Raw genomic sequence first — 12,596 nt, 5'->3', positions numbered from 1 at the left:
GGTGTTAGGAACGGGAACAGGCATCTGAAGAAGGTAGGGCACGACTGGTCTCTCAAAGGTGCCCACCCTACCCAGACAGGGGGATGGACCCAAAGACCTTCAGGTCCCTGCCCAGCTGGAGACCACAATCCCTAAAGGCCCCAGGTGAGAGTGTTTAAAGTGGCCTCATCTGGGAAAGGTTGGAGAGCTCCAGGGAGAGCAGGGGCACAGGCGGAGAGCGGCTATAAGCTCCTGAGTGCAGGGGCTGGGTCCTGCCTCACTCACCAGCATCTAGCCGGTGTTTGGTCCAGAGCTTTCAAATAATGTGGGCTGGAGGGATGGAGGGAAGGAGTAGGGGGAGGAAGGCAAGGAAGGAGGGATGGATATAATTTCTCCACTAAAGAAACAAATTCTAAGTGAAAAGTTAAAAACGAAGTGAAAAATTCCGTTCCAAGCATAGACCTTAGATCCATGCTTATCAAACTGGCTGCTTTGGAATCCCCTGGGGATATTTTAAAAACACATATACCAAGACCCTATCCAGACTTAACCAAACCAGAGCTTCTAGGTGGGGGCACAAGGGATCTGTATTTTCATTTAACATGCGTTAACATGCGGTCCAGGGGACTGTCTCCTGCCTGCCCTCTGAGGGTGTCCTGCTAGAGGCTCTGATGCCGGCACTGATAGGGACTGTCACATATAATTCTCTGCAGGGGAGCTTGGCAGCCCCATGAACCTAGGCTCTGCCCTAGGAGCTGAGGACCTAAGAGCCTCATCTGTAAGACAAGAGAAGGTACATTTGCTAAACTTCCTTCTCGGAACACAGTGCCAAGCTTTCGTGTAAATCCCAGCTTCTAACTAGGGGTCCTTTTTTTTTTTTTTAAGATTTTATTTATTTTCTTGAGAGACAGCAAGAGAGAGAGAGCACAGAGGAAGAGGGAGAAGCAGACTCTAAGTAGGGAGCCTGGCGTGGGATTTGATCCTAGGACCCCAAGATCATGACCTGAGCGGAAGGCAGCTGCTTAACCAACGGAGCCACCCAGCCACCCCTAACTGGGGGTCCTAACTAGGTTCTAGTTAGGGGAATTGACTAGGGGAGGGCAGCCACAGGGCCCGTGTACCCACAGAAGGACATCCTGTGCCTCTGAGAATAGGTATGTGCATTTTTTTCTGGGGCAAGGATGCATAGCTTTTAGCAGCTGTTCAGAGGGAGGAGCTTATCAAAACCAGTTCAGAGTTACTGATGCAGAGGGTACCAGCCTCTCACACACCCAGACGGTATCTTCCTTTTAAATGCACGTGCACCGCTAAGCTCCTTCTTGACCATAGCAGAACTTCGGAGTTGGCATTAGGATCCCCATTTAACAGATGGGGAAACTGAGGCCTCGAGTGAACAGGCATATTCCTAGTGCATCTGTGAAGAGGATCCAGGTCACCTGCACTTGCTCTTCTGACTCCACCAAAGGCAGGAAAGTGTGACCCTCTAGAGCAGGGGCTCTGGGCTCACAAAGCTGTGAGCCCAGACTTATCCTCAACATGATATTGAACTAGACACCTCACCCCGACCTATGTAGCCTCGGATCTCCATCCACCCTGCTCACCACGGTGCTGGGGGTCCAGGAGACAAGGGGCAGAGGAGAATCTGCAGCAGAAATGAGACTAACCTCCTCTCTGGTATCTTTTGCTTTAAAAAGGCCTATTTCTGCATTCCTGTCCTGCATGAGCAGCAAGTGGCCACAGCCCAGCAGCCTTGGCAAACAACAAAAAAGCCAGCCCAGTCCTCCCACGGCCCTGAGGCCCTGAGCCGAGCAGGTGGGCAGCAGGGGGTGGGGCAGGAGCTTGGAAACGGCGCAGGGCAGGGAGGGGAGGAGGCCAAGGTGGGGAGCTCAGGGTGGAAGGCAGTGACCAGGGGTCCTGAGAGGAAGGGATGAGGCCTGCGTGTGAGAACCCAGTGTAAGTGTCCACAGACGGTCCCGGGAGGGTCTGTGAAGGTGTTCCTGGGTGACAAGGGGTCAAGGGGGCCTGTCTGCCCACAGCTGTGGGCGGCCAGCCTGGGCAATGCCCTGTGTGTGAGATTCCACGGGGCTCTGGGTGTGACAAGGTGCACATGTCTCACCCTGGGTATGAAATATACATCCACATCAGCAAGCACAGAACGTGGGCGGGGAGGCATGTGTGTGAGACAGACAGACACAGGAGGGACAGAATCTCAGCTCTCAGCCCCACTGGGAGGTCCTGGGCAGGGGCCTGCCCCAACATGGGCCTCACTTTCTTTCATCTGCCACATGGGGGTTTGGGTGGGAATGAGGCTAAATAGTACAGAGCCCTTTCCATCTGTAATATTCTCTACCAGAATATCCCGTGATGGTGAAAATATTCCGTGTTGTCCAATGTGACAGCCGCTAGCTTCATATGGTTATAGAGAACTTGAAAGCTGGCTAGTAGGACTGAAGAACTGAATTTTTAATTTTATTTCATTTGAGCAGATGTATGTGGCTAGTGACTACCATATTGGAGAGGGAAGTTCTATGGGGATAAGAACAGGGATTCCTGAGCTGGGCCAACCAGAGTTCAAATCACGGGGTAGCCACTTACCTGCAAGCTAGTTAACCTCCGTAAGTCTGTTTCCTCCTCCTGTGAAATGTACATGAGAACAGTACCGGTCCTGTGCAGTTGTTCCAAGGATTCAGTGAGATACAATAAGGTATGCGATGGGTTTAGCACAGCCCCTGGAGTCTAGTAAATGCCCAAGAAACGCCTTTTATAGGCATCATTATCTACGAAGTGATGAGAACAGCTGGCATCATCAGAAACAAAATGGACCTTGTTTGCCAAGCTCGGGGAAGAGGAAAGCCAGGAGAGGAGGTTGTGGGGGCCACGGTGAGGAGGGGAAGGGGCTGCTCCCCAGGGTAGAGCACCCTGCCCCATGGGTGTGGACACAAGCAGGCAGGGAGGCCCCACCCTGCTCTCCAAGAGACAGATGGAGGGGGCGCTCTGAGAGTGGGTCCAGCACGGCTAAGAACATAGGGAATGTGCTAATGGGCCGTGAAAAGCAAGATTCACACTGGGAAATTGCTTTCTGGCGGCCTGGCAGGCTCGGTGTCCTGGGAGTCGCTGGCTGTCAGCCCGCAGGGGGCTCACCACTCTTGCCGGCCTGAAACAGCCCCAAATGCTGACGTGGAAGCCAGGTGAGCCTGGGAGCAATCGACGGGGAGTTGAAAGAGCTGGGTCCTCGCCCGGCGTGGCTACCAGCTTGTTTATCCTCTGGGCCTCAGTTTCCCCATTTGCAAGATAGGGATGAGGACCCTCAGCCACACTTCTTCCTGGGCCATTTGTGAGAAGTCTCTCCTACACAGGGATGGGAAGATATTCCTACTACCCAAGACTGCTTCCTGCCAACTTCCTCTAAAGTAAACCTCCCCACCTTTACTCTGAGCTGTGCAGAGCCCAGCGCAGGCCCCTGGGTCTCAGCAGGCAGAAGACTGTTTATGGGGGCCTTTTGGAGATAACCCTCCTCCACACTGGACCCTTGAATTGCCAGGGGTCCTGATAATTATTGGGTCTTCTCTTCACTGGCTGCTTCCTCAAACACACACATGTCTCCCTTATTCTGGAAAAATAATCATCCTGCTCCCCCAAAGTTTTTAAATTAAAAACCACGAACCTTTCTCTCGACCCAACAGCTTGGGCCACTTCCTTCCTCCCTTTTTGCTGCCAAACTTCCAGAACAAGTGTCCGACATCCGCTGCCTCCTCTTTCCACCTCCCACACTTCATGAACCCACCACAATCTGGTGCCCACCCCCGGGCTCCCTGGAAGGAAGCTGTGCCAGGCCCGCCCACCCAATGCCCCCCCAGGCCCCTGCAGCCCCAGTGGGCCTGATCCACTTTGTCTGCCCCACACCAGGCGACATCTGGCCTCACTGACCTCAGGCTTGGAGGCCCAGCTTCCCTTTCGTTTCTAGGTGGCTGCACTCTCTCTGGCACCCCGCCTCTTCTCCCCCCAAATCACTACCCTCTGTTCTCTCTCCTCTGCCCTCTTATCACTTCCCTCCATCTCCTCCACCTGGGCTTTAGCTGGGAATCCCTGGGGAGGCCTTGGGTGGTCATGAACACACTTAAATTGTCAATAAAATGGTTCTGTGTCTGTGCATTATTCTGTTCATCAGCTTCACAAAGCTTTCTGTGACCCCACCACCCCTGCAAATGGCAAAAGCCACTGACTGCCATACAAAATTGAAACCTGTGTCTCTTTCCAGAATTCCAGTCCAGAGTTTCTAGCCACTCATCATCTTGCCTGGATGCTACGTGACAGGCAGCTCATAACCAAAATCTGGTCTCCCCAGGAAAGTCTCCCCACTCTCAGTTAAGACACCTAAGCATTCTACCTCTCTGAGATGAGCTGGGGTGATTCCAGAAAGTTCCCAGTTAAATGCAGGCAGACCTGTTATCTGTGAGAGGATTAGTATCCTGAACCCCTTGGTGGTCAGCAACTCACAGCCCAGGTTAGCTGATCTGATCACTCAGCAGAGAGCAAGGCCTAGGGGTGTGGAAGCCAGAGCAGACGGAGGCAAACTGTTGGGGGAAGGGACAGAGCTGGGGCCGGCCACCAGAGCAGCTCCACCGAGGGGCCAGGATGTGGGCTACATGTGGCTGCAGGAGGAGCTGGTGTGCCCAGTGATATCTCCCCATTGAGGTCCACCCTTTCCCCATTTCACGGATGAGGAAACTGAGGCCAAGACCTTGTACCCAGGACTCCCGACTCATCGTCCATTGCTCTCTCCAATACCCCATCCTCTCAGATCAGAGGGGGTCCTCACCTGGGGTCTGTGGGCTTTAGGGCAGAGGGATCTGCGGGAAATAATACACACATTCTGTAGGTTGTCATGAGTGTGCATTTTTCTAGGAAAAGTGCCTGTGGGTCAGATGAGATTCTCTGAGGGGTCCTAGATTTCCCGAAAAGTTAAAAAGCTGGGGTCAGGTTTGCTGAGAAACAGAAGGGATACTCTGTTTCCACAACACCTACCTTTGAGAGCTTTAAGCAAATACCTTCACCTTTTTGGGCCTCAGTTTGCCTATCTGTGAAATCAGCTGTGGGTCAACTTTAAACCCACTCTCCCTTAGTTATTTCTTTTCAAGCGGTGATGCCCTTTTAAAATAACAAACAAAACACAGCTATGCAGGTCCCCAAATGGCAAATAGATCAGAGGAGAGAGGGCCTGTGGGGGCTGGAGACCTCATTTGTTTGGTTTTTCTCTCTCTCCTCCCCAGTTCACCACAGCAGTTCTGCCCAGAACTCCACAAAAGACAGCATTTTACAGCCAGAAAATTCTAGGACCTTATTACTGAAGCCACACATCTCCCTCCTCCCATCCCAGGCTGCAGCCACCCACGGCCAGGCTCCAGAAGATGCGGCAGGGACTCAGTGTCTTTGAGCTGTCCCCTACCCCACAGACCTGCCCCATGCCAACCCAGCAGAAGTCTCGTGGGGGACACAGAAGGCCTGGGAACCGGAAGATTCTGTTTGCTGCGGGGAACATTGAACCAACAGAAGTCCCAACATATTTCTTGTTTTGGCTGTGCATGGGTTTTCTTGAATGGGTTACAAAAAGGGAACTTGAAAAATATTCGCAGACCTTGGAGATAGGACCAGAGCAGACAGAGCAGGGGGCGATCCGGAAGGTCTGCTTTCTCCCCAGGCTACATCCACCTGCACACCCTGAAGGCTTCCAGAGGTTCAGAGAGACAGGCTCCAAGGGATAAGGGGGCCAAGCACCAGACTGGAAAGAGGCTGGAGTGCCCTACTTTTGTGTGTCATTGGCTTGTGTGACTTTGTGCAGGACCCTGGCCCTCTCTGGGCCTGAGTTCTCGATCCGTAAGACAAAGGAGCACTCCTCATTCCGGGTGAGCCTGAGGATATTCTGGCCCCTAAACCATCTCCCACTTCGTGCTTGTGGCATCTCACCAGCGAAGGCAGGAGGAAGATGGAGGCAAAGGGTGAGGGAGGGCTGTGAGTGTGTGCCTGTCTGGGGCCACAGTGCTCCCTACCTCCTGAGGCCGAGTCCATCTGGGGGCCTGGAGTGGGGGGTGGCGGTGGGAGACGAGCAGTTCTCATAATTCGGAAGTCCTGCCTATGCTGAGCTGAGCTCCACCTCTGTGTTCCTCTCCACTTTGGCTCTGCTCAGGAGAGGATACCAGCTGAGAGGGGAGGGGAGGGGTGAGGGAGGAGGAGAGGAGAGGAGAGGACATGCCCCCTCAGGCCCACTCAGAGGGGCCCTTTCTTCCTGCTCAAGTCCTCCGGCTCCTCAGCTTTCCCTCACTTGGCTTGGCTTCCAGAACTGCCCCACCCTGCCTGGCTCCCTCTTCAAGATCATCTAGGAAAGGCTTTTACAATTCGCTCTGGGCCCTAAGCATCCAAAAGTTGGGGGGCAGATTGAGCAGGCCTAAGAAGAGTAGGATCCCCAACCTCCCTGGGGCTAAGTACACACCTCAGCCTGTGCTGTTCCCACTCTGAGGCACACTCTTCCATCTTCTTCCTTCTGACTAACTCTGATTCAACCTCTAGCTCCCCAACGTCACCTCCTTGGGGGAGCCTTCCCTGATACCTTCCTCATCCCAACTAGTTGTGGTCTGTGCATCTCATAGCTCCGTGTTTGTGCTTGTAGTCCTTACCTAGTTGCATTTAAGTAATAACTTCTGGGGGCGCCTGGGTGACGTAGTCAGTTAAGCATCCGACCTTTCCTCTCAGCTCATGCCCACTTCCCACTAGGCTGTGAGCCCCCAAGGGGCAGGGACTGCATCAGCCTTGCCTGTGGGACGTCCTGGGCTCCACCCAGAGCTGGGAACAGAGCGTGTGCTCAGGAAACACTTGTTGCATGGATCCAAGAGGCACAGACATGTTCCTCCTTTTATGTGATCCCCAAGGCCCTCTACTTTCTCCAGCACAGACATCTTGGATGCAGTAATACCCTGGAAGGCCTGGGCTAGGCCTCAGCTGGTGGGGACCTACCCTGGGGGCTGCACTGGCGTGGCCTGGGGCGGGGAAGGGGCAGGCTTCCTACTGTGCCCCAGAGAAGCTCCAAAGAGAAAGCAACACGGGTAGCCTGCGTGCAGGAGAAGGTGGACTCTGCCACGGGGAGAGGCGTACAAATAAATGGGGGAGGGCAGGGTCGGGGAGCAGGTCCTGTGCTGGTCCCACTCTGAGGGACACTCAGAAGCCCAGCCAGCATCGTCTTGCTCTCCCTGTGCTGGGAGGGACACTCGTGCCGGACTCTCTGTCGGAACCTGCGCGCATGCGCAACAGGAGGCAGGCTTTGGGCTCCAAGGCTCGCCCTCCCCACTCGGGGAAGGCCGGGGTCCCAGACTGCAGGGGTGCTGGCAGCGGTGTCACTGTGTGCTTGTGTGGGGAGGCGGGCGGGCAGGAGGGAGGCTCGGCGGAGTGTCAGTGTGTCTCGGGCTGTGTGGGGGCGGCTGTGCGGGGGCGGAGGGCTGCGGCACGCACCAGAACATGTGCGTGCGTGCCTGTCGCTCGGGTGGCTTGGAGGGGGAGGAAGGAAAGTCTGTCCCCTTCCCTGTTCCTGCACCCCCCACCTTGAGGACCTCCCTACCCCCCACCCCTAACCCAGCATCCCATCCTTGGTCTTCGTCCCCTGCACAGGATCTGGTCCCCTACTTTGACTTTAGCACAACCTCTTCCTACGGCCTGGGGCTATTTCTCTCTGGGTGTTGATTCCACCATCTAGGCTATAAATAGACAGCGTATGGGTCCTCCCAGTTTGACGTTCTGGGAGTCGGAAATTTCCCAAGTGTGCCTTCCACAGAGGGAAGCTAAAGAGGGTAGCACCTCTACTGGGGGCATTTCAACATCTGCAGAGTTATTCTGATCCCCATTTCACAGATGGTAAAGCTGAGGTTCACAAAGGACAGGGGATCCACACGGGGTGGTCCAGTAACTCCGAGGCAGAGTCATGACTGGAAAATAAGCCTCAGCTCAGAATTCTCTTGCCCAGAAGTCGTTGGCCCCTCTGCCCTAGTAGCGTTCCTTGGACACAGCAGCAAGAGGGGTCCCTCTCATGAACTGCGCCACCACACGCCGGACGCTTGCACGCTGGGCCTCCCCCTCCTCAAGCCTCAGTCTGTTCCTCTGTCTGATGGTGCCTAAGCCCTCTGCCTCCCTCAGAGCTAATGGATGGAGAGCTGCCTCACTGGCCCCAGAGCTCTGTGAATGTGAGAGGCTATTAGAAGCAAAATGAAAGCACACCCCCATCTTCGGGGGTTCTCTCTCCCCAGCATTACCCTACGGAGCCTCCTGACAGCTCAGCCAGGGAAGGAGGGATTGCTGAACACGCTTGGCGGATGTTAGAGTTTGTCTCCTGTGAGGGAACCGCAGCATCCAGGTTCCTGGTACCTCATGAGGTGTCGGGAGCAGCCTCTGGGCCCCAGGTCCCCCAGCGCAGGCCCAGTTCCTGACACACACCATGCGGGTAGAAGGGGCAGAAAGCTCCAGAACCAGCTCTCGCCCGTCCCTCTGCCCACCTGGCTTGCCCTTCCCCCAGCCCAACACTGCCCTCCAGTCGATTTCATATCCCAGTTTCTAGAGGAAGAGCGGGCTGCCCTCTCTCTGGTCTCCCTCCCTCGCTCTCCCTCTCTCAAGTAAAACCTCCTTCTGGACCACTCAGTGATTACACAGGCTACAGAGCAATTCTCTGCCTCCCTCACCTCTCCTGGAAGCGGGATCCAAAGCCCAGAGAATGTCAAAGGCTGGAGGAGGCATCCTCCTTCTCTGCCTCCTAGAACCAGACCCCTTCCCCCCACATCCTGGGTTCTGCCCGGAGCTCTGGCTTGGCTGCCCAGACCCGCTCTGATCACGAAGCTGCCATTACCACAGCCGGCCTCCCAACAAGCTCCCATGCTCCTATGGGCTTTAATTTCTTGCATCTCCTGGGAGGAAGAAGGGTGGGGGTCAGGGAGGAGTGAGTGAACCAGTCTCTGGATTCCACCTTAACCTTCTAGGAGACCTGGAATCAAGATCCTACTTATGTTCACCCTATGCAGAGTGGGACCTTTGTCCAGGAGCACGGAAGGGCCTCAGAAGCCACTGCCGAGGGCCCTGGCGACTCAGGACCACTCCCCACCCAGCTGGCTGCCCACCAGGTGGGAGAGCAGCAGCTGTTCTTGCATCCATAGCCAGCCCTACCTTGGGCTCCTAGAAGGCCTGCAGTCACAAGCCAGGGCTCAGAGTGGGATGCCAGGAAGCCCTCGAGGTACGTGCCCTCCTCTCCAGCCGGGCAGCCCAGGGCCCTGCAGAAGGACGTCCAGTGCCTCCCCTGCTCCCTTGCAGGACCGTGCCAGCTGCCTTGGCAAGTCACCCTGCCGGTGATCTGGAGTGGGCTCCTGGAATAGGGGCTCAGCTTCTGGGTGGTGACCACAGTGTCCCAGCCGGCAAGGACTGTGGGTCCACAGTGGAAGGCTGGGCCCTGCAGACATCTTCCTGGCTTCTCCCCGCAGAAGGGGAGCTGGGTCAGGCCCTTCCCCCAAGCTGGGCCAAGTCCAGACAAAAGGTAAACCTGTGGCAGGCCCCAGCCTTGGGCTTCAGCCTGCCTCGCCTTGAACAACAGTGATCCCGACAGTGGTCCCTGCTGAAGGCTCACTGTGTGCCAGGCTGTCACTAGGTCTTCACGCGTGCCATCTTACTGCATCCTCACAGCAACTGCTTTTATCTCCAGACCACAGGGGGAGAGGGGTGCGTCATGTGGCCAGTGTCACAGAGCTATGGGCGATGAGCTCCAGGGCCTGGGCCATGGGCTGGGCACTGCCCCTACCCACCCCACTGGGTGCCTGGCATGCAGAGCACGAGTCCCAGCTGCTCCCTGAGGTACCCTGGCCTTTTTAACCCCTGCATCAGAGGCGGGGAGCCTCACTCCCTCCTGGTACAAGCATCCTTCAGCCCAGGCCCATCCCCAGCCTTCCTAAGGTCCTGCAAGCTCCTGACATTGCCCGCAACATTTCGTAGATCTGTGCGTTTCTCCGGAGAATGTAGACTTGGACTTTCATCAGATTCCTGGAGGAATACACGACCTAAAAAAGGTTAGGAGCCCTTATGGTTCCAAAAGGAAGAGGTCTGAAATCGATCCCACACGGACTGGCCGTACCTGCCACCCTCACTTTGCCTGCCATGGCCACACCAGGACTCCCCGTCCTCTGGAATTCTGCCCCTGCCCCAGTCAAGGCAGGCAGTGGGATCAAGAAGACTCGCGAAGGCTCTCTGCACCAAGTTGCCCCCTCTCCCCCCCCCCCCACCAAGCATCCGGTCTTCATGATATCCATCTCCTCTTGGGGCAAAACATCACTTTTATTTTCACTTGAAGGGCCTGAGTCACATCTCAACTCCATTTCCCTGCACTCTGTGACGCAGCCCTCCCAGCACCGAGCCTCGGTCATCCCCTGAAAGGCAGCTCCCAGCTAATGCGGGAACCCCGGCATTTCGGGGGGCGCGGGAACCCCACCAGGCAGGGGCCCTGCGCCCTACAGCAGACAATATCAGTCCTCCAGAGAATCTCATGCCTACTGCCCGCCCCTGCCCCCAGCACAGAAACATACTCAGAAGCACAGTGAGTCTGCAGGCAAGAGTGACTACACGTCTGCACGTGGGTGTGTACCTGTACAAGGGACCTGGTGTGTACCTGGGAGTGCCAAGATAGCCTGGTATGTGAGTGTGAGTGTGTGTGTGTATGTGTGTGTGTGTGTGTGTGTGTGTGCAGGCAGCCTACTTGTACACAGCCACAGGCCCACCTCCCACACATATGCAGACACCAGCATGAGCTCACACATGCCTTCAACACCCACACTCCCACCCGAGCCTTTGGCCCAGGCCTCACACGCATGCATATAAACCTTCCCGTGTGTATGCCCCCCCATCCCCACACAAATGTGCATGTCCGGACCTCAAAGGGATACCACTATGCCCAAGTCCCACACACACATCCTTACACAGACACATATTTGCACAGACCCAGACCTCAAACACGTCTCCGGCTGACGTGAACACAGCTCTGACCTGCCATACGTGTGCACACACAGTGACGCACATTCATGCCCGCACCCCAGTGCAAACCGGCCCACGGTACCCCATGGGCCCCTTTCACGCCATCATGGTTGCAGGCCTTCCACATGTGGCTCATGACAGCACCTCCTGCTGATGCACCCGTGTGAACATTTGCATACTCTCTTGGAGCACATAAGTGTACCCCAGACTCAGTCCTTAACACAGCACATATCAAAAGGCACCCTGTATGTGCCCTTCTGGACTGCACACTGGCACAGATTTGCTCCCGGCGCCCCTTTCCCCGGCGCTCCTGCTGCCCTGGCAAAGACCACCCCGGGCAGGGGAGCTGCTTTGCCCAAGGGGCGAACTCTGCCTCCGAACTGTACCCCTCCCCTGAGCCATCCCTGGGGCCTCCCTGGACCAAGCTGGGAGAGTCCAGAATGCTTTCCTGACACTCCACGACCCCAAGAGGCTCTCCTCTCCCCCATCCTCCCACCCTTCTCTCCATACCAGTCATCAGGGGGCATAAAATGAGCTCTGGGGCCAGACAACTCTGCCAAGGAAACAGAGCTGGTATACCACTAGCCCCTGAAATGGTAGTGCTCCCCCCAACTTGCCCGAGTGCCCCTCCCTGCCTCTCCACACCCTGGGAGCCCCACAGGCCCTTAGTTATTCACCCCTGCTATACTGATGCTCTCCCTCTAAGAGGAGCTGGGAGGAGGGAGGGAGGGAGGGGATGTGCTTTCACAGAGAAGTTGGCCACTCTGCACAGTTGCTGGTGGTGCCTAAAGTCAGGAGGGTCTACCTGGGAGATGGCGAACTCTCTCCCATCAGAGGTGTCCAAGTTGAGGCCAGATGAACACCTCCAGAGAAAGTCAGCAGGGGGTTCTGGCCCCGGACTTAGCTGCCTGGAAAGATCCCTTTTTAACCCTGAGTGTCTAGAAATCTGTGTGTGCCCAGTAGTGTGCACTCGGGTGCATGTGTCTGTGTGTGTATGTGTGTGTGCATGCGTGCATACTGGCATGCACTGCTAGCCCTTCACCCCTACACACATACTCAGCTGGCTGGCCTTGGCACCTCTTTGCACCCATGAACATGCCTACACCCAGCTCTAGGCAAGTGCCCCCTCAAACATGCAGACTTCCTCCGTGCACAGGAAGCATGCAAGTGCACACTCCCAGCCCGTGACACTGACCCCCTGCACCCCCCAGAACTCTCTGAGGTGCAACTCACTTTCCCAGTTCCTCGAAGAGCTGATACTCTTCCGTGAAGCGGGTGCAGGTGATGGTGGCCATCCTGGAGCTGGGCGGGCAGGCGAGGCTTGGGGCTGGAGGACCAGGACTGGGGCTCTGCTGCTCTGCTCCTGGAACTAAGGGCCACTCGCCTGCCTGTGCTGCCGAGTGAGAGCCGAGAACCAGCTTGACTGACGAGCCCCGGGCTTCTGAGCAGGGCACTGTGGCTGCTCACAGCCTCGCGAGCCTTCGTCAGCATCCAGGTCCCCATGGCAACCACCTCCGAAACGCCCTGTTCCCGTTGCCCGGGTAACTGCCTCCCCAACACCTGCCTGCCTTCCA

At 56.2% G+C, this 12,596-nt stretch overlaps 1 protein-coding gene across 1 annotated transcript in view; it reads right to left on the bottom strand.

Annotated features, from left to right (window-relative positions):
• Positions 1 to 12,317, bottom strand: part of CAMK2A (calcium/calmodulin dependent protein kinase II alpha) — a gene marked incomplete at its 5' end in the record, with an annotated part of 60,445 nt that extends 48,128 nt beyond the window's left edge. Inside the window, one exon of the mRNA XM_080804501.1 lies at positions 12,256 to 12,317. Within this exon, the coding sequence (XP_080660627.1) occupies positions 12,256 to 12,317 (62 nt within the window). The remainder of the gene's footprint in view (positions 1 to 12,255) is intronic.
• Positions 12,318 to 12,596: the final 279 nt, after the last annotated feature.

The sequence above is a fragment of the Martes martes genome (genome assembly GCF_963455335.1).
Source record: "Martes martes genome assembly, chromosome: 5".
Lineage (NCBI taxonomy): Eukaryota > Metazoa > Chordata > Mammalia > Carnivora > Mustelidae > Martes > Martes martes.
Note: the sequence above shows the minus strand (reverse complement) of the source record. Positions and strands in the feature narration are given on the sequence as shown.